Source organism: Narcine bancroftii, chromosome 2 (genome assembly GCF_036971445.1).
Source record: "Narcine bancroftii isolate sNarBan1 chromosome 2, sNarBan1.hap1, whole genome shotgun sequence".
Classification (NCBI taxonomy): domain Eukaryota; kingdom Metazoa; phylum Chordata; class Chondrichthyes; order Torpediniformes; family Narcinidae; genus Narcine; species Narcine bancroftii.
The window spans coordinates 373032820-373055673 of record NC_091470.1 but is presented as its reverse complement, the minus strand read 5'-3'; the positions used below and the strand labels follow the sequence as shown (position 1 = coordinate 373055673).

At 46.2% G+C, this 22854-nt stretch overlaps 1 protein-coding gene across 14 annotated transcripts in view; it reads right to left on the bottom strand.

The window, feature by feature from the left end:
• The window catches only part of LOC138755891 (anion exchange protein 2-like), a 356627-nt gene that overhangs the window by 86092 nt on the left and 247681 nt on the right, over positions 1–22854 (bottom strand). For all 14 annotated transcript variants that reach the window (XR_011352609.1, XM_069922672.1, XM_069922674.1 and 11 more), the window contains 2 exons: positions 16293–16522; positions 8372–8526 (listed from right to left, as the gene is read on the bottom strand). Coding sequence is in view for 13 of the 14 variants with exons in the window: in XM_069922672.1 (XP_069778773.1) it covers positions 8372–8526; positions 16293–16522 (385 nt within the window). In the remaining variant the exon portion in view is untranslated. The remainder of the gene's footprint in view (positions 1–8371; positions 8527–16292; positions 16523–22854) is intronic.

The following is a 22854-nucleotide window of genomic DNA, read 5'->3' as shown; positions in this document are numbered from 1 at the left end:
GATTATTTCTCCCCCTCCTCCCAGCCCTGCTCTGGTTCCATTAGACTGCCATCTGCCACACCCTGATGTGGTTCCATCGCCACTCAGCCGCAGCAGCCAGAACGGGCACCTTGGAGGCAATGTTTTCCTTGCAATGGGAGATGCAGGGCCACCCTCCTTGAACCTAAGTTGGAGGTCACTGGCTGATGGGCCCTCCCTGTCACACACAGACTGCACTCTCACCCGGTATCGGCTGGCCCACGGCCCTCTCACAGCACACGTTGACCACACTGAGGATGGAGGTTGCCGTTATTGATCCCACACTCGGTCGACCTGCTTGATGCACACTGGAACATAGGAGGCTGACTGACGGCTGACCTCATAGAGACTAATAAAATCATGAGGTATGTGATAAAACAGGAGGACACAGGTTTAACAAGAAATCTGCAGCCGCTGGGGTCGAGGGCAGGACACAAAAGGGCTGGAGAAATTCAGCAGGTCACGCAGGAAGGAAAAGATACAGTTTTAAGGTGGGGGGAGATTTAGAGGGGCTTCTTTTGTTTTGAATATTTTATTCTAATTTTCAGATTCACAAAACTTAAATCATTCCATTTTCCAACATTCCTGCATACATACAGCCTATATTTATCCCCTCCCCCTTCCCATCTCCCCCACATATAATGTAACATATGCTAATACAGTATTTCGCACATCAATGGGGCCTTCAACCCCAACCAACCCTAAACAGCAAGGAAAAAGAGAGAGAGAGAGAGCCTGTCACTTGTGTCCTTTTCAGTTTCATTAGTTTCCTTTTCTTTCTGGGGACTAATTATTTCAGTATCTCTCTCCTTGGAAAGTGGTGGGTGGGTGGGGGGGGGGGGTGGTGGGGGAAAACTAGTCCAACTGGGTGCCTATATATCTGGGTTGCCACACTCCAACGAAGGTGTCATGTTTCCTCTGTAGGATATATGTGATTTTCTCCTGGAGAATGCCACTCTGCATTTCCACATTCCATCGTGTAGTATTTAGCTGGGAGTCGGATGTCCACAAAACCGCTATACACTCCCTGGCTACTGACAAAGCGACCTTCACAGATGAAATTTGGTGCTTGGTCACTCTAAACTGTACACCTCCAATATTTCCCAGGAGGTACAACTCTGGATCCCGTGGAAAATCCACTTTTATAATTTTTTTCAGTCTTCCCAGAAGGGTCTCAACCCTTGTGCACAGGCAGGTAGAGTGGATGAAAGTTCCTACCTCCACACCACACGCAAAGCACTTCTCTGAAATTTCCAGTTTGATTTGTGTAATTTTTGTGGTTTGAGGTACAGCTGGTGCAAGAGATTATATTGCACCAACCTGTATCTGGCATTGATGGCCCCCATCACACTGTACAGACACAGGTCTTGCCACCACTCTTCATTAATTGTCATTTCCCTTGACCGGTGCAAATCTGACCAGACTCTCACTTTGGATTATGTAATACATCTTAGAAATAAATTTACACACACTCCCCTGTCGAATTAGAATCTATATGTCGCTACATTTAGGTAGTGCCATAGCTGGTCCCAATTTTTCCCTTAAGAAGGATCTTATTTGCAGATAGCAGAAGAATGTTTTGTTCGACAAATCGCATTTGTTTCTCAACTGCTCGAATGACATGAGCTGCCCCCTTTTATAACAATCCTTGATACACCTGATCCCCTTCTGGCACCAGGTGTCCAGGATTTTATTACAGAGTCAAGGGTATTAAATTATTCTGGTTCAAGGGGGTTTTTGGGGATATCCCCACCTTCCATCCAACACATGGTTTTGCTCTTTTCCATGTCCGAAGTACAAGCTGTAGGATGGTGCTACCATTTTCTTTGAGAGTAATTTGGTGTCCCATTAATATATAAATTCTTCAGCTATCCCTTGGCCTCCTAAGTGTCATTCAATTTTCACCCATGAGGGGGACCCCCTTCCTCAAACAGTGAGGCAACAAACCTTGCCTGGGATGCCAAGTAATACTTTTTAAAATGGAGTAATTTTAAACCCCCAAGCTTTAGTTCCACGTTAACTTTCCTTGGAGATTCGAGCCACTTTCCCATTCCATAGAAACTTTCTGGCACATTCAATATCTGCTTTAAAAAAACCCCGAGGCAATGAAATGGGCAATGAATGGAAAAGATATTGGAGCCTTGGCATCACCTTTATTTTGACACAGTTGATCCTGCCCATTAACATTATGGGTAGAGTCCTCCACCTGACCAGGTCCTCCTCAATCTTCTTTTTTTTTAAATTTTTTTATTTTTCACACCATAAATCACATTAGCCATGATATACACTATTTCTTTTTCACACATATACAGTGAATTTTTCTCCCCCCCCCCCCTCCTCCCAAGCCACCCCCCACCCCCCCCCCCCCTCATCCATTTTAGGTATACAATCTAGGTTGCATTAAGCCAGTCAGACAATGTTGTCATTCAACAAAAATACACCAGAAATTCTACTGAGTCCATTCTTTTCTTTCCTTCTCCTTCCATCAACTTAGGTAATGTTTGTCCCCGGTAGGTTTTCGCTATTGTATTTAATGTAAGGCTCCCATACTTGTTCGAATATTTCAATATTATTTCTTAACCTATATGTTATTTTTTCTAATGGAATACATTTATTCATTTAAATTTAGTAGTTTCTTCCTTTTAATTTGGTTATGTATTCCATTAATATTTAAAGTCATATAGTTCCTATATCTTCTGAGGCAAAGGGATATAGTTAAGTTTATATGTTATGTAAATTTTTATCTACTTTAATCCCCAAATATTTAATGGCTTCTTGTGGCCATTTGAACTGGCTTCCTTGTCGGTATTGCCCATAATTCCTATTCATCAAAGGCATTATCTCACTTTTATCCAAATTGATGTACCCCGAAACCTTCCCGTAATCCTCCAGTGTGGTCCTCAGTCTGGCCAACGACTCCCTGTGGTCATAGGAACATAGGAAGTAGGAACAGGAGTAGGCTAAAAATGGCCCATCAAGCCTGCTCCACCATTCAATACGATCATGACTGATCTAATTTATGACCTAACTCCACCTACCTGCCTTCTCCCCATATCCCCTAATTCCTCTATCATGTAAAAATTTATCTAACTGATTTATCTAGTCCGTCAAATACACTAACACATTGTCAGCAAAAAAGTTGATTTTGTGTTCTATCTGGCCCACCTTAAACCCCTTTATGTCTGTATCCCGCTGAATGGTTTCCACCAGTGGCCTAATGGCTAATATGAACAGCTCTGGGGATAATGGGCAGCCCTGCCTACTTGACTTGCTCAGTGGAAATACTGGGGACATCTGCCCATTTGTTATAATTTTCATTTGGGGCTTGTGATAATGGGACGTGACCACTTCACAAACGTTTGTCCCAATCCAAATTTCTCCAGTACCTTGAACAGGAAGACCCACTCCAATCCGTCGAAGGCCTTCACCGCATCCAAAGCTACGGCTACTCCTTCATATTTTATCAGAATTGACCGGGGTCGCTGCCCTTGACGCAGTTTACCCTTTCTATCTGTAAATCTCCCCCCACTCTTCTCAAGTCCTACCCAGGACCCCAGAGATCAAGTCTTTAAAATTTTTTACCCCACTTTTACTCCAACAATCTTAATATTCTTTCTCCTATTAATGTTCCCCAATTGTTGTAAATGTGCTGAATGCTTGTGGTGTGCACACGTTGTGTGGAATACAAGCTTCCCCCTCATTAGACCCGGAGAGAAATGATAGACACCAGGGTTTTCCCAAATCCAAAGAACCAACCCTTTTATTTACAATTAAAGAACTATTTATCGTATTCAAAATCCCTTGGTCCAGAAGGAACTCTTGCGAACCATCTCACACACATGTGATTGGGTTAGTTGATTGATGGCTCAAGTCCTAATAACCAGTCACACCTAGTCCTGGCGAAGGTGGGGTCACTCTGTTTAAGGCATCCTAGCACCAATGCATCCAACTTTTCCAAAATCTCCTTCCTCTCTCTGACTCATACTTCCCTTTGATTCTCTAAACACTACACAATCCTCTCGCCTCTCTATCTTTTTCTCCATGCCCATGACACTCCCTGGCAGGTCAGGCACAGCCCTTTTGACTTCCCCCATATCCACTGACAGACCCCTCAGAACATTCTTTAATCTAGCTTCGGAGGCCACCGCTACTGCCTCCCTGACTTCCCAAAACCCTCCATGGAGGATTTCACTGCCTCTTCCATACACCCCTCCAACACCTTCACCCGTCAGGGACATGGGCCACCCTCACGGTCGCTCTCCTCCTTCCCCTCAAGATGGCTCCCGGTGAAAAAAATGTATAATGTCAACTTGGAAATCAGAAGAGAGCCTGAGAATACAGCAATGGTACATGGAAATGAATAAATGTATTCCATTGGAAAAAATAACATATAATTATGGCAAGTAGGGTGAAAACTAATCCAAAAGAGTTCTATAAATATGTTAATGGTAAAAGGAAAGCTAGAGACAAAATTGGTCCCTTAGAGAATCAGAGCAGAAAACTGTGCGTGGAGCCTAGAGAAATGGGGGAGATATTGAACAGTTTCTTTTCTTCGGTATTCACTAAGGAGAAGGATATTGGGAGATGTGAGATAAAAAAAGCAAATTGGGTAAATATGGGGAATATAGAGATTACAAAAGATATAGTTTTAGGGCTTTTGAAGAATATAAAGGTGGATAAGTCTCTGGGACCAGACGGGATCTACCCCAGGACATTGAGAGAAGTGAAGGAGGAAATAGCAGAGGCTCTGGCGGTAATTTTCCAAATGTCATTAGATATGGGGATAGTGCTGGAGGATTGGCGCATTGCACATGTGGTTCCGTTATTTAAAAAGGGTTCAAGGAGGAAGCCTGGCAACTATCGGCCTGTAAGTTTGACATCTGTGGTAGGTAAATTAATGGAGAAAATTCTTAGAGATAGTACTTATAAACATCTGGATAGACAGGGTCTGATCAGGAGCACTCAACATGGATTTGTGGGAGGAAGGTCATGTTTGACCAATCTGATTGAATTTTTTGAAGAGGTGACTAGGAATGTGGATGTTGTCTATATGGACTTCAGTAAGGCCTTCGATAAGGTACCACATGGAAGGTTAGTTAAGAAGGTGCAGTCTTTGGGTATAAATTTTGAGATAGTCAAATGGATTGAACATTGGCTGAAAGGGAGAGGACAGAGAGTGGTAGTGGATAATTGTCTGTCAGGTTGGAGGCCGGTGACCAGTGGTGTGCCTCAAGGATCTGTATTGGACCCATTGTTGTTCGTTATATACATTAATGATCTAGATGATGGGGTGGTAAATTGGATTAGTAAATATGCAGACGATACTAAGATAGGTGGAATAGTGGATAATGAAGAAGGTTTTCAAGGATTGCAGAGGGATTTGGGCTGCTTAGAAAAGTGGGCTGAAAAATGGCAGATGGAATTTAATGCTGATAAGTGTGAGGTGGTTCATTTTGGTAAGAAGAATCAGAACAGGACATACGTGGTAAATGGGAGAGCATTGAGGAATACAGAAGAGCAGAAAGATTTAGGAGTAACGGTACATCGTTCCCTGAAGGTAGAAACTCACGTGAATAGGGTGGTGAAGAAGGCTTTTAGTATGCTGGCCTTTATCAATCATTGCATGGAATATAGGAGTTGGGAGGTGATGTTGAGATTGTAGAAGACGTTGGTGCGGTCTAATTTGGAGTTCTGTGTGCAGTTCTGGTCGCCTAATTATAGGAAGGATATAAACAGAGTGGAGAGAGTGCAGAGAAGGTTTACCAGAATGTTACCTGTGTTTAAGCATCTAGAGTCTAGGGAGAGATTGGACAGATTAGGTCTTTATTCTTTGGAGCGTAGAAGGTTGAGAGGGGATTTGATAGAAATATTTAAGATTATGAAAGGGATAGACAGAGTGGATGTGGATAGACTATTTCCGTTAAGAGGAGGAAAGATTAAAACAAGAGGACATGAGTTAAGAATTAAGGGGCAGAGGTTTAGAGGTAACATGAGGGGGAACTTCTTTACTCAGAGAGTGGTAGACGTGTGGAATGAGCTTCCGGGAGAAATAGTGGCGGCGGAGTCAATTGTATTATTTAAGAAAAGGTTGGACAGATATATGGATGAGAAGAAGATGGAGGGTTTTGGGCATCGTGCAGGGAGGTGGGACTAGAGAGGGGTGTTTGGTTCGGTGCGGACTAGAAGGGCCTAATGGCCTGTTTCCGTGCTGTAATTGTTATGTTATGTTGTTATGTTAAAAAATAAAGTCACATTATTTGAACAAATTTGGGAACCGTACGTGGAACATAACAGAGAGGGCTTGCCTCGGACCTCCACTCCCTAAAATTATAGAATGAGAAGACAAAATTACCTGACCCAGTGTGTAAAAGTAGATGACACAATTTTCTTCTTCATTTTCGTTGTGTGATGACGTTGTTTAATGGTTTTATTGTATTGTATATGTTGAACGTTTAATGGGTTTGGAGGGGGGTGGGAAGGAGGGAGAGAAGGGAGGGGGAAAAGGGGAGAAAATGCCACTGTGTATATTCAAGAGGGAAATGTTTGTGTGTATTTTGATTAATATGGTTCATAGTGTGAAAAATACATTTTTTTTTTAAAAAGGTGGCTCCCGGTGCTGCTGCTACTCGACCTTGTGCACGTCGCCTCATTCCTGTGGCCTCCTTGTTTTGCCTGCTGTCCGCGGGGCTCAGTTTGAGCCGCAGGTCGGGTCGTTCTCCCGACGCTGCCTGTAATTCTACTCCCGCCGGCCCGCGATTGCATGCATTTTTCCCAGCCTCTTCTCTGCTTGCCTCGTCATCACTGCCACTTTCAACCTTCTCCTGTCGTCACAACGTCCCATTCGACTCTCCACAGTTCGCAGGCTTCTTGTTGCCTGCTGTTTCTCTCTGGACGCCTCTCCTCTCGAGATAAGCAGCCCGCATTCTCTTCCCGCGGTGACCTCGAGTAGGCCCTGCCGATCTCCACTCCACCTGGTCACTGCTCCCCAATGTCCCCCAATGCTGGAGCCGCTGTTTCCTTCTGTGGGAGTCTTTTATCTTTCTTCCCCATGCTTTCATATCTCTTCCTATACTGTCTGAAGCACTTCTGGGATTTTTCCTGACTGTTTTTCTTGTCTTTTGTTCTATCTTCTTTGGAGCTCTGACGTTTTGCCGCACCTCTCCTCCCATCATCAGGTGACATACGAGGGGCTTCTTCACATAGAGAGAGGTGGGTGTGTGGAACAAGCTGTCAGAGGAAGTGGCATCAAAGGGGACAAAGACACTGAGACTGGTACATGGGGAGGAAAGGTATGGTGCAGGAAAATGGGGCGAGGTGGTCAGGGAGAGTCGGGCCGAAGGGCCTGTGTCCATGTTGTATGACTATATCCCTGTCTGACATACAATGCTGAACTCCCCCACCCCCCAATCCTTATGAGTGAGACACAACTCACACCCTGCACACCAACACACACACTACTTGGCACTAAACACAGACATAAAGTGAAGTGGGTTGTATACATACCAATACACAAGCCACATGGCCTGTTTATATACCAGCACACAGACCACATGGCCTTTGTACACACTGAATCACTAACTACATGGCCTGTGTATCCACTGACACACAAGCCACATGGCCCATGTGCAGACCAACACACAATCAAATTGCCCGTGTACAGGTTAACACACAAACTACATCCCTGCTGACACCTCTGTAGAGCAGGTGACTTCCGTAAAGACCTCACAAACCAACGACCGTACAGAAGGCTGAGGAGACAACTCCCGTAGCAGGAGAGGGAAGCGAGGAGTTGCAGACACAAAATAACATAGCTGCACTGACAGGTCACATCCACCTCGGCCAGATAGAGAGCAGCGAGAGAGGTGGGACAAGGGAGGGATGAGAGTGGAGAGAGCAGCGAGGAGGGACCAGATAAGGGAATGAAGGAGTATGCAGAGAGCAGGGAGGGTGGGAAGGTGGGAGGAGGAGTGAGGAAGGAGAGAGGGAGGAAGACTGAGCAGGAACAAAAGGAGGAGGAGGCAGTGAGGAACGTGGGAGGAGGGGGTGAGGAAGGAAGGAAGGAGGGAGGAGGTTGGACGGAGTGGAGAGGAAGGGAGTTGGGAATGTGGGAGGAGGGAGGGAGTGAGGAAGGAGGAGGTTGGATGGAGTGAAGAGGGAGGGAGGAGGAGGGAGTGGGGAGGAGGAGTGAGCAGGATGGAAGGAGTAGGGAGTGTAGAGGAGGGAGGGAGAAGGGTGGAGGGGATGGCGGAGTGAGAAAGGAAGGAGGGTGGATGGAGGGAGTGAGGATGAAGGGAGGGAGGGAGTGAAGAAGGAGGGAGGGAGGGAGGGAACCGCCTGTGTCTCAGGCTTTTACCTCAGTGAGATGTGCTCATTGCTCTTGCTGAGTTGAGAACGTTGAATGGCCTGATCTGGCTGGGTGGCGGGTGACGGATCCTCCTGCTGCTTCTGATTGCTTGGTGGGTTCAGCTGAGCTAAGTTACTGTCCATCTCCTCATCAGGCATAAAAAACTGCAGGAGATGGAAGGAAGGCATCCACCGTGAACACATCGTCATCGTGGACCGGACAGCTGCATTGTCCATGACTCGACCTTCTCCCAATCCCCCAATGAGACTCATCACAAAGACGGCCTCAGTTCAGCCCCCAGAGAGGCCAACGCAGGTGAATGTAGTACAGGAGATGGCCATTCCATCCATCATTTCTATGGTAGCTCTTTGAAAGAGCAATCAATTAGCAGGAAAGAGCTACAAAGCAGGCCATTACAAAGGCCAAAGTGGGCCAGAAAGAGTGAGCAGGATGACATATTGTAAAAACAAGGTCAACAAAGAGGTTGTGCTGGGTCTTGGACAAGTCCCTGGGCATGATGGGATATATCCACGTAGTTGCTGGGGCCCTGACCAAGATTTTTGCATCCTTACTAGTGACAGGAAAGGTCCCAGAGGACTGGAGAGTGGCTGGTATTGTACCTTAGAACATTACAGGACAGAAACAGGCCCCTTTGGCCCTTCTAGACTATGCTGAACTATTATTCGGCCCTGTCCCACTGAGCTGTACCCAGTCCATACCCCTCCAGATTTCTTCCAGTACATCCAAATTCTTTTTAAATGTAAAAATTGAACCCAAATTCACCACTTCAGCTGGCAGCTCGTTCCACACGCCCACCACTCTCTGTGTGTGAAAGTTCCCCCTAAACTTCCCTTTCACCCTTAACCCCTGTCCTCTGCTTTGTACCCCACCTACCCTCGTCAAAAAAGCCTCTATCAGTTCCCTTCATAATTTTAAATACCTCTGCCAAATCTCCCCTCATCTACGCTCCAGGGAATAAATTCCTAACCCGTTTAACCTTTCCCTATAACTCAGTTCCTGAAGTCCAGGCAACATCCTGACTAATCTTTGTTGAAGGGAAAAAAAACGATAATCCAGAAAATTATAGGCTGGTGACCCTCACATCAGCAGTAGGGAAAAAATAGGGATAGAATTTATGCACATTTGGAAAGTCGTGGTCAGATTAGGGACAGTCATTATGGCTTTGTGAGGGACAGGTCATGTTTCATTGATTTGACTGAGTATTTTAGGAGACGACATGAGTGGTTGATGAGGGCAGGGAAGTGGATGTTGTCTACATGGACTTTAGTAAGGCATTCGACAAGGTCCCTTGTAGTAGGCTGATCCAGGTGCAGATGTACGGGATCCATGGTGACTTGATAGATTGGATACAGAATTTGGCTGGCCCATAGAATAGAGTGTTGTATTAAATGGCGACTTGCCGCTGATGCAGACCCCAGGAGAGCGGGGAGCGGAGACACAGTGCTCCCCCTCAGGGTCATACCACCCAGTCCTCCTGCTGACAGCACTGTATAGGCTTTAAATGTCCTGTTAAAGAAGACGATGGTTTTTTAAAAAATCTTGCATCTGCGGGGTTTGTGCCTGTGATCGGTAGTGACCTCGAGGGGTTGCAGTTTCCGGTGGAGCAGCGGATTGGCGCAGGGCCCCAGAAACAGGAAGACCACCCCCCCCGCCCCCAACGTTGAGAAGAAGCAGAGGAGACGACCCTGAGGGCGGTAACTATGGTGGCGGACCAGCGAGGGGCTCTAAAGCTGAAGGTCACATACAGGAGGTGAGCTGTTGGCGATTTGCCAGAGAGGAACCCACACAATCTGCAGGTGACTTGAGGTCAAAGGATTCACTCCAGGCTGTGGGCTTCCAGAGATTGGCTCAGGAGAACCAGGTACCAGAACCAGGATTCAAAAGGGTGCTGAGGGCAAGGAGGGCTCCTGAAGGGTCCCGGGCACTGAAGGTTTCCTCATCGTGTCGGAGGTTCAGATCTGGAGCTCAGGTTGCTGATGGTTTGGAGCCTGTGCGGCTGCAGGAGAGGTGGCGGCAAATCCACAGACACTTGGACACTCTGGGGGAAGAGGTGGTGGCGAATCCACGGACACTCAGTGACTCTGGGGGGAGAGGTGGCGGCAAATCCACGGACACTCGGTGACTCTGGGGGGAGGTGGCGGAAAATCCACGGACACTCAGTGACTCTGGGAGGAGAGATGGCGGTGAATCCACGGACACTCGGTGCCTCTGGAGGGGGGGGGACTCTCTTTTGCTTCTCTTTCTCCGACTGCAAGGGGCACCGGGCAATGTTCATGCTAATGGCGAATCTGTGTCTACCTTCAGGCAGACTAAAGGGAATCTTGTATAATATTACATTTCTGTTGTACTACATGACAATAAATGGTATCTATATCTGTAATGGTGGAAGGTTGTTATTGTGGCTGTGAACAGTGATGACAGAAATAAATGAGTTGGATAAAGAGTAGGTGGTGGGCTAATAAGTTTCCAGATGTGGATGGGGGATGGACAATGCAGCGGGTGGGTTATCATAGAATACATCAGGATTAGTCACAGAAATGAGCAAGAAGTGGCAGATGAAGTTTATTCAGGCCAGTGTGAGGGGTTCTACCTTGGGGTGTCAAATGTAAGGGGAATTTATACAGTTCAGCTCTGAAAAGCATTGATAGGCTTTGGAAAGGGATGGAAGAGGTTTACCTGGATGTTCTCTGGTTTAGAGCGGATGAGTTAGGGGAGATGTTGGACAAACCTGGCTGTTTTCTCTGGAGCGTCAGAGGCCGAGGGGAGACCTGATGGAGGTGTATAAAATCACGAAAGGCATCGATAGGGTAGAGAGTCAGAATGTTTTCCCCAGGGTAAAAGCGTCAGACATTGGAGGACGGGTGTATAAGGTGGAGGGAGATGTGTGGGGCAAATATTTTCCACAGAGAGTGGTGGGTGCCTGAAACAGGCTGCCAGGGGCAGTAGTGGAAATGGATGTTTTTTAAAAATTTATTATTTTTTTTAAAGGACTCTCGATTGTTTGGTGTCTCTGAGACAGACGCACTGGAACAGACATGGTCGGACTTCCCCACCCCACCCCCCCAAAAAAAATCAGATTTGAAACCTCAGAGAACAATAACTTTAAAAAACAAATTACACACAAGCATCACCTGCAGAACTCTAAATGGATAAGTTTTTAAAAGGCTTCGAGACAGACCCATGAATGTGAAGAGGATGGAGCAAGCAGCAGAATTTTAGCTTGATCTGGACATCAGATCAAAAAGAAATGCCCTCTTTGCCGGAGTTTCTGCAATGTCAGAGCTGCGTCTGGACCTGGGAGAGTGGGGAGCAGAGACAAGTGCTGGTCTGCAAGGCTCAACTGCCCAGTTCTAATGCTGCCAACTCTCTATAGACTTTAAACTGTGGTTCATTTTAATTTTAAAACCTTGCCATCAGGGAGATCTGTGCCCAAGAGCCTGTGCTCAGGGGTGCAGCAGATCGGCGCAGGGCACCAGCAATGGGAAGACCACCTCCCCGTTGAGAAGGAGAAGCAGAGGAGATGATCCTACAGAATGGCAACTCTAGCATTGGACCAACAAGGGGCTCAGTGGCTGAGGGACCCACACAGGCTGTGGCCAACTTGCGGTAGGGGACCCCCACAGGTTGCGGGCTGCTGGAGACTGGCTCAGGGGAACCAGGTATCGGAGAGAGGATTCGAGAGGGTGCAGAGGACAAGAAGGGCTCCCAAAGGACCTCGGGCGCTGAAGGCTTCCTGATCGTGTTGGAGGTTTGGATCTGGAGTTCGGGGCGGCTGATGGATCGAACAGGAGTCTGTGCAGCTGCAGAGGCTGTGGGAATCACTGGAGGTGAATCCCCAGACACTCAGTGTCTCTGAAGGGACTCCCTTTTACTTCTCTTTCTCTCATACTGTAAGGGACACCAGGTAATGCTAATGCCGACTCCTACCTTTTGCAGGGAGAAAGTAATTTGGTGTAATATTACTTGTTCTGTATTATTACATGACAATAAAGGAATCTTGAATAGTCAGCACAGGGTATGTGGGCCAAAGGGCTTCTTTCTACGCTGTGCTCTTCTATGACCAATCTCATATCTGATTATACTCCTGGAAAACTCAACAATTTCACCCATTAACACCCTTGAACCTTCTCTGCTTTAAAGTGACAACCCATCATCTCTATCAGTGGTCCTCCCTGTGGTCCTGTGGTGATGCCCAGGACCAGACACTGGCCTTAGGCCTGAACTTTGGCACTCAGCCCACCTCATGAGCACACCCCTCACTCCACAAACCAGGCTAGGTCCTGGAGATTGATCCAAGGACAAAACTGCTGGAGGAGTTCAGCCAGTCACCTGGCATCTCTGAGTCAACGTTTTGGATCAAGGCTTTGGATTCAAAGCTGACTTGGCCACAGAATGCAGAGGGGAGTAGTGGAGGGTGGAGGGGGATTTTCACTGACTGGAGATATTTTTTGGTGATGGTGAAAACCCGATGCTGGGGAAACTCAGCAGGTCAAACAGTGAACTTTATGAGGCAAAGATAAAGATACATAAACAATGTTTCGAGCTTGAGCCCTTCATCAAGGTGTGGGCAAAATAGAGAGAAGAATATTGCTCATCTGGGAACACCCATGGAGCCAGAGGTTTCCTATACCTCGAGGTGGAAGAACTACAAGGCTGCACCAAATGTGCAGACAGTGACAGATTTCAATATTGAAAATCGTCTCTGCAGAGAAGGGGGTGAGATGGAAAGTCATCCATATTTTGCAGGTTCCCAGTGTGGATCTTGCTTGTCGGGGAGCAGTGACATATGGGGAACCTTTGCTCTGTCTTCATCAATGACAGGGATCTCCCAATGACCAACCACTTCAATTCTGCTCCCCACTCCTGCGCTGACGTGTCCGTCCATGGCGGTGCTGGCTCGACGGGCCGAAGGGCCTACTCCAGCTCCTATTGTCTATTGTCATACAATCAAACCCAGACCACCTGTAAGTTGGAGGAGCAACACCTCATTTTCCATCTGGGCCCTCTCCAACTGGACAGCATTAACATCGACGTTTCTGGTTTCTGCTAACCCACTCCCCGTTCTCCCCCCCCTTTACCATCCCTCTGTCTCCTTTCCTTCAGCTCTCCGCCCCTTCCTTTTCACAGAACCGTTCACCTCCTCCCCCCAGTTGCTGGTGTGCCCTCCCTCCCTTAATCATCTATCACCTCCTGTGCTCCTGCCCCCACCATTTTGATCAGGCTCATGCCTACATTTTGCTCAAACGATGAAGGGCTCAGGCCCAAAACGTTGGGTCTGTATCTTTGTCTTTGCTGTATAAAGTTCACTGTTTGACCTGCTGAGTTTCTCCAGCGTTGTGTTTTTTCTGCAGATTTTCCAGTTGGTGGGATGGTTTATTATCATAACATATACACAGTAAAATCCACTTTATTCAAAATTCAAGCAACCGGCAGCCTGGAGCAACTAGCAAAAAAGTGTACAATATAAATAAGTTAAAAATAAGAACATTTAAAATTGGCAACCCCTAGCAGTTCGTTCACCAATCCATACAATCTCCAGCATCTAGAAAATTCACTTGTCCAGCTTTGACCAATCCCCATAGTGCTGGATACAGGGGCGGGGTTTCTGTATTAATAATTTGGATGAAAACATGGATGGGCTGATTATTAAGTTGCAGAGAATATAAACATTGGAACAAGGATCACGAGGAAGGTTGTCAAATGATTCGGCAAGATACCGATCAACTGAAGATATGGATGGAGAAATGGCATCTGGAGTTTGAAGTCAGAACATTCATGGAGGTTAATGGCAAAGAAACAGCCCTTCAGCCCAACACGCCCATGCCAACCAAGTTGTCCACCCAAGATTGTCCTATCTGCCTGTGTTTGGTGCATATCTCTCTGAACCTTTCCTTTCCATGGGGTTAATCTGGACAGCTGTGAGGTGTTACACTTTGGGAGGTCAAATGTAAGGTGACGCTTTGGAGCACTAATAAACGGAGAGATCTTGGGTGGAAGTTGAGATGTCACTGCAAGTGCCTGCACAAGAATAGATGGGAAGGAAGGCGAACAGGGCCTCGAGAATAAAAGTTGGGAAGTTATGTGCAGTACTTCTGGGTGCAGTTGTGGTGTTGTGTTTCAGGAAGGATGTAGAGGCTTTGAAGAGGACGCAGAAGAGAAGAAGAGAAGTTCATAGAACATTACAGTCAGTACAGGCTCTTCATCCCACGATGTTCTGCCAATTTATACAAACTTACTCTACAAACTAAACCTTCCCTCCCTCACTCCCATAACCCTCTAATTCTCTTGCATCCATGCATCTGTCTAAGAGTCTCTTCAATGCTCCTAATGTTTCAGCCTCCACCACCATCCCAAAGCATTCCTGGCACCCACTACTCTCTGAGTAAAAAAGAATTACCCCCGTCATCTCCCCTGAACTTTCTTCCCCTCGCCTTGTACAAATGTCCTCTGGTGTTTGCTACTGTCATCCCAGGAAAAAAGTGGTTGCCCACCCTATCGATATCTCTCAATCTTGTCGAACTCCATTAACTCACCTCCCATCCTTACTTGCTCCAAAGAGCAATCATAAACCTCGGGAACATCCGACTAGATGGTGCTGAGCCTGGCGAGGTTGGGTATGTGGGGTTCTCCAATCCAGGCAGCAACATCCTGGTAAATCTCCTCTGCCCCCTCCCTATCCATAGTTTCCAAGTGGTTTGACCAGAGTTTTATAGAGCTGCAACTTTACCTCAAAACTCTTGAACTCACCAGGACGTTGTCTGGATTTGAAAATGCAGGCTTTAAAAGGAGAGGTTTGAAATACTTAGATTGTGTTTTCTGGATAATTGGGAAACCTGAGAGAAGTTTCTAGAGAGGCACCGACAGGATAAATAAAGTATATATTTCAAAGGTGGAAATGCCAAATATTAGAGAGTAGATGAGAGGGAAAAGCTCAACAGAAACTTGTGAGGCACGTTTACTCAGAGAATGGTGGGTGTCTGAGGCTGCACTGCCAGGGGAAGGTGGTGGAAGCAGAAGCACTGGTAATGTTGGACAGACATACAGGGAACGCAGAGATATAGACTGTATAGGCAGCTGGAGTCAGTTTAATTGGCATCTTGGTCAGTACAAACATAGTGTACTCAAGGGGCTTATCTAATGCTCTACTGGTCTGTGTTCCATCTCAGGGACCCTTAGATCTGAAAGGAAGGGGACGTTTTAAGGGCAGAGTGGGTGGAGGATGGGTATCAAAGAACCATGCAGAAAAGGGTTACATTTACCTGCTAGAGAGACAGTTTATAGAAATGGACTGAGAATGGGGAAATGGCGAGGAAATGGGAACAAAGAGAGCAGTTTACCTGAAGATGGAGGAGACAGTGCCCATTCCAAAGGGAGCAGAGTGTCTGGATGGGGGAACAAGATGGTGTTCCTCTGTTTACATTGGGCCTCACTGTGGCAGTGGAGGGGGCCACAGACAGGCAGGTCAGATGGGAAATGGCATGTAAGGAGCGGATGGTGGTCTGAGAACAGGCACTATGACAACCTGCTATTTTAAACAGTGCTTTCTCACCTTGTTGCTATAAATGGTATCACTAATGGCCAGCTCGTTAACACCTTATCTGTCTTAACCCTTGGCCACACAGACTTTGTCCACTGTCTTTGTTTAGAACCCCTCCCCTAGATCCATGCCCCCCATCCCAGTTCTGTAGCCCCTCCGTAGCTCTTAAACTCTCTTCTCCAGCTGACAGTCCTCCCCTCTGCCAGATCTGTTCCCCCTCACCACCTCACCCTATCCTGCCTCCACACATGCTTTACCTCCACACTCCCTCCCCTCCCCCATACTCTACTCCTCCCCAACACACCCCACATACCCAACCTCGCCAGGCTCAGCACCATCTAGTCAGATGTTCCCGAGGTTTATGGTCCTTACCTGAACGTCAGCTCTGGAGTCTGACGGGGCAGGGCCCTCCGTAGGCTCCCTCTTCTCCTGCGGGCCATCGCTCTGCTCATCCTCCTCGTCCCCTTCCTCGATGGTGGGCGCAGCGGAGGGAGATGAGGCCGTCTTCTTGCTCTTCTTCTGCGTCCCCTTCTTCCTGCGGCCCTCCAATGGCAGGTGTGTGGAGAGGGGGTGGTGAGTGTGCAGGGAGGAGTGACGATGGTCTGTCATGGAATAAACAGACAGAAAACACACTTTAGAACAAGAGAGGGAATTATGGAAGACCCATAGCATTGAAATTCTTGGGATCAGCGTCTCTGGGCTGACCTCCTGTGCAAAGGACATTCCCAAACTAGAAACATAGAAAAATAGGTGCAGGAGTCGGCCATTTAGCCCTTTAAGCCTACCCCGCCATTCAATATGATCATGGCTGATCAGTACCTGGTTCCTGCCTTTTCCTCATACCCTTTGATCCCTTTAGCCACAAGGGCCAAACCTAACCTACTCTTAAATATTGACAAGGAACCAGCATCAACTACTTCCTGTGGCAAAGAATTCCACAGATCCACCACCCTCTGAGAGAAGAATTTTTTCCTCATCTCATTCCTAAAAAACTTTTCCCTTATCCTTAAACTATGACCCCTGGTTCTAGTTTTTCCCAGCACTGGAAACAACCTTCCTGCATCTAGTCTGTCTAAACTTTTAAGAATTTTAGATGTTTCTATAAGATCTCCCCTCAGTCTTCTAAATTCCAGAGAGTACAAGCCTAACCCTAACCCTATCCAACCTTTTTTCATATACAAGTCCTTCCATCCCTGGTATCAGTCTAGTGAACCTTCTCTGCACCTCCTCCATGGCGAGGATGTCCTTCCTCAGATAAGGTGACCAAAACTGCATGCAGTACTCCAGGTGTGGTCTCACCAAGGCCCTGTACAGCTGTAGCAGGATCTCTGTACTCCTGGACTCAAATCCTCTTGCTATGAATGCCAACATAGCATCTGCCTTCCTCACCGCCTGCTGCACCCGCACCCCCACTTTCAATGACTGATGCACAGCAACACCCAAGTCTCTCTGCATCTTCCCTTTTCCTAAACAGATACCGTTTAGATAAAAGTCTTCTTTCCTGTTCTTACCTCCAAAGTGGATAATCTCGCATTTATCCACATTATATTGAATTTGCCGCGTCTTGGCCCACTCGCCTAACTTGTTCAAATCACTCTGCACCCTCCGAGTGTCCTCAACACAGCCAACCCTGCTACCCAACTTTGTGTTATCTGTAAATTTTGAGATATTGCTTTCTATTCCCACATTAAGTTGTTGATAATATATTGTAAACAACTGTGGCCCCAGCACGGAGCCCTGCGGTATCCCACTAGTCACTGGAAGCAAATGCGAACATGAAGATGACTGGGCTGTTCGATGGGAATATCCTCCTCAGATGTGCAGAGGAATCGAGGATGAGAGGATGAGAGGAGACTTGATAGAGGTCTACAAGATTCTGAGAGGCATAGATAGGGTCCCCTGTTTCCTAATACAGGTGTAGCAAATACCAAAGGACATCTGTACAAAGCGAAGGGAGGGAGGTTTAGGGGAGACACCAGGGGTAAGGTTTTTTAAGCAGAGTTGTGAGTGCCTGGAATGCATTTCTATGTGTGATGGTGGAGGCTGAAACACTGGGAGTATTTTAAAGACTCCTAGACAGGCACACATGGATGGAAGAAAAATAGAGGGTTATGGGCTAGGGAGGGGTTAGTTTTTTTTAAGGAATATATGGGTTGGCACAACATCGAGGGCCGAAGGGCCTGTCCTGTGATATAGTGTTCTAGGTAATGCTTCTCCCAGCTCTGTCATGCCTCCCTCTCCCAGAACCCTGTTTTTAAAACCTCCTGTTCTGGACAAACCATTTTCTGTAGCCGTGGATGTTAGTGAAGAGGCTGTAGGAGCAGTGTTATTCCAAAAGAGTGGTTGTGATGGTGTTGACCATCCAGGGGGTTACTTTTCCAAGAAATTAAATGACATCAAACAAATTATTCTACCACAGAGAAAGAACAATTGTCCCTTGTACTGGCTTTGCAGTACTTTGATGTTTATATCTGCACAGCTCAGGGACCAATTTTTGTGAATACTGACCATAATCCTCTAATGTTCTTAAGTAAGATGAAAAACAAAACTCAAAGATTATTAAACTGGAGTTTAATTCTGCAAGTATATAATTTATTGATAACTTACATTACATTACAGACGTGGACATACCCCTCCATAAATCTTCGTCCGCGAAGCCAAGCCAAAGACATTAAAATTAAAGGCAATTTAATTCCTGATTGCCTTTCCAGATGTTCAGTTTGCAATGTTTCCAGCAAAACAAAACTTATTAGTTGTATACGGTTCTAAAAGAAAGTCATTTGTCTGTATTATGTTATATACTTATTCTAGTAATAAGATATTATTTAATGTTGTAGATAGGGGAGGTATTACGAGCTCCCATTTTAGTAAAATGCGATTTTCTCTGTAAAGGATAATATAGACAGGAGGGACTGAATGGACACAGTTAACAGTTAACATTTCACACTAGCACCATCACAGCACAAGTCACAGGAGCAATTTGATAAATTGGGAAAAACTGAGGGAAGGCTTGTCAGACTTCCAGAATTCGATACATTTGCAAAGACACTGTGATTTTGCAAGGGAAAACTGTGCTGACGGCTGGAGCATCTCCTATGGCCAGCTATTTCTGTGGAATTCAGATCAAAGCATGCTTTGTGAATGACTGGGCCTTTTCGGTGGATGGACCTGTGACAGGAGGGTCTTTTTGGGGAGCAAAGAGCTTCATTTTGATTGTGACTAACAGTGAAGTTACTTGGAGAGGGTCTTGGAAGATTTGTGGAAGCTCCCCAGTTCAAGTCTTGCCATCAAAAGGACCAGGAGCTCATGTGGATGGACATTTATTCGTAGGCAACAAAAAGAGAATCCGTGAGTCTGTAGCAGCCACAACTCCAGTCTTCCCATCAGTTCAACATTAATTCCGGGCATCAATTTCAAAGGCCTGCACTTCAACACTGAATTGGAAAGACTGAACTTTGAAGTAACTTTCTAGATTTTGGCCTGGTCATTAATGGTTTGGGTATCTCTCTCTCTCTTTCTCTCTCTCTCTCTCTCACACACACACGCACACACACACTCTCACACACACACACGCTCACACACACACACACGCTCACACACACACTCACTCACACAGACACACACACTCACTCACACACACAGAGACACACTCACACACAGACACAGACACACACACTCACTCACACACACAGACAAACACACTCACACACAGACACACACACTCACACACATACACAGACAAACACACTCACCACACAGACACACACACTCACTCACACACACAGACAAACACACTCACACACAGACACACACACTCACTCACACACACAGACAAACACACTCACACACACACACACACACACACACATTTGCCTGCACATAGTTGGGGATAGATTTAGTGTTAAGGATAGTTTAAGAGTAAGAAATAAAATTAATGTTTTAAAATTAAACCTTGTCTGGTTCATTGCCTATTGCTGATCGTCACGGATGGTTCATAACAAAATCCTGTTCTGATGCATCACAGCCTAGTACAGGAACTGCTCTGCTCAAGACCAGAAGAAACTGCAATGGGGAATGTAGCTCTGACCATCGCACAAACCAACCTCCCCTCCATCAACCCTGTTTACACCTCTAGCTACTGAAAGTCGAACCCCTCCTGGTCACACTCTCTTCTCCCCTCTTCCCCTGCCAGGAAACTGGTTGGCAGGCAGACTGTGGAAATATATGGATCCTTTTCAGATTGTGGCCTACCTCAGGGTTTAGTGCTGGGTCGCCAGATACTAACAATGCGTATTGATCTGTTTGCAGATGACACTGGGGGGACAGTGTGGGTTGTGTGGAAGATTCCAACCAGTGCCTTGGACAGACGAGGAGAGGGGGCAAATGTATAGCAGTTGCAGTGTAATGTAGAGAAAGGTGAGGGTGTCCACTTCAGTGGCAGTTACAGGAAGGCAGATTATTATCTGTATGGGGACAAATCAGAAGAAAAGGGAGGTTCAACGAGACCTGGGGGTGACAGTACATCAGGTGGGGAAGACCTGGGGGTCATGAGGCATCAGTCAGTGAAAGGTGAGTTGCAGGTACAGCAGGTGGGGAAGAAGCAAATGTCACGTTGGTCTTTATAGCGAGAGGTTTGAATATAGAAGCTGGGAGGTCTGACTGCAGTTGTACAGGGCCTTGGTGAGTCCACAGCTTGAGTGTTGTGTACAGTTTTGGTGTCCTCATCTGAGGAGGGACATTCCTGCTATTGAGGGACACAGTGAAGGTTCACCAGACTGATCCCTGGGACGGCAGGACTGACGGATGAAGAAAGACCACATCGACCAGGGTCATAGTCAGGGTGATTTGGAGCAATGAGTGGGGGATCTCATTGAGATATAACATTCTGACAGGTGTGGACAAGGCAGAAACAGAGATTATGTGTCTGTACGGATGAAATCCTGCGTGTGTATCATTTGTCTGTACGTGTGTTGTCCAGTTGTGTATTTGATATGATTTGCATCAAGGACCAGAAAACACTGTTTTTTCGGGTTGTACTGATGCAATTGGATGAGAATAGGCTTGACTTGAGATGCAGGAAGCATGTTCTGGATGTTGGGAAGTCCAGAACAAAGGGCCACGGTCTGAGGAGAAGGGGGAATCCATTTAGGACTGAGATGAGGAGGAACTTATTCACTCAGAGTTGGTAACTTGTAGAACTCCATCCCACAGAAGGTTGCTGAGACCATTTTGTTAGATGTAGTTAGAAGGGAGTTAATCTTGGTCCTATTGGCTAAAGGGATTAAGGGGTGTGGTTAGAAAGCAAGAATGGGGTACTGAAGACGTGGAATCAATCATAACAGATGTGATTATTTCCCTTGGTTGGTGAATCCAGATCAAGAGGACACGGTCTCAGAATGAGAAGGGACCCATTTAAAACAGAGATGAGGAGAAATTTCTTTAGCCAGATGGTCGTGAATTTGTGGAATTCGTTGCCACATACAGCTGCCGAGGCCCGATCATTGGGGGAGCTTAAGGAGGAGATTGATAGGTGTCTAATTAGTCAGGGGATCAAGGGCTATTGGAAAAAGGTTGGAATTTGGAACTAGATGTGAGAACAGTTTAGCTCAGGGTGGAGTTGCAGAGTAAACTCGATGGGCTAAATGGCCTACTTCTGTTCCTTTATAACATAACATATAACGTAAGATAACATAACATAACAATTACAGCACGGAAACAGGCCATTAGGCCCTTCTAGTCCGCACCGAACCAAACACCCCTTTCTAGTCCCACCTCCCTGCACAATGCCCATAACCCTCCATCTTCTTCTCATCCATATACCTGTCCAACCTTTTCTTAAATAATACAATTGACTCCGCCGCCACCATTTCTCCCGGAAGATCATTCCACACGGCTACCACTCTCTGAGTAAAGAAGTTCCCCCTCATGTTACCTCTAAACCTCTGCCCTTTAATTCTTAACTCATGTCCTCTTGTTTTAATCTTTCCTCCTCTTAACGGAAATAGTCTATCCACATCCATTCTGTCTATCCCTTTCATAATCTTAAATACTTCTATCAAATCCCCTCTCAACCTTTTACGCTCCAAAGAATAAAGACCCAATCTGTCCAATCTCTCCCCATACTCCAGATGCTTAAACCCAGGCAACATTCTGGTAAACCTTCTCTGCACTCTCTCCACTCTGTTTATATCCTTCCTATATTTAGGCGACCAGAACTGCATACAGAACTCCAAATTAGGCCGCACCAACGTCTTATACAATCTCAACATCACCTCCCAACTCCTATATTCCATGCAATGATTGATAAAGGCCAGCATACTAAAAGCCTTCTTCACCACCCTATTCACGTGAGTTTCTACCTTCAGGGAACGATGTACCGTTACTCCTAAATCTTTCTGCTCTTCTGTATTCCTCAATGCTCTCCCATTTACCACGTATGTCCTGTTCTGATTCTTCTTACCAAAATGAAGCACCTCACACTTATCAGCATTAAATTCCATCTGCCATTTTTCAGCCCACTTTTCTAAGCAGCCCAAATCCCTCTGCAATCCTTGAAAACCTTCTTCATTATCCACTATTCCACCTATCTTAGTATCGTCTGCATATTTACTAATCCAATTCACCACCCCATCATCTAGATCATTAATGTATATAACGAACAACAATGGGTCCAATACAGATCCTTGAGGCACACCACTGGTCACCGGCCTCCAACCTGACAGACAATTATCCATTACCACTCTTTGGCCTCTCCCTTTCAGCCAATGTTCAATCCATTTGACTATCTTAAAATTTATACCTCAAGACTGCACCTTCCTAACTAACCTTCCATGTGGTACCTTATCGAAGGCCTTACTGAAGTCCATATAGACAACATCCACTGCGCTACCCTCATCCACATTCCTAGTCACCTCTTCAAAAAATTCAATCAGAT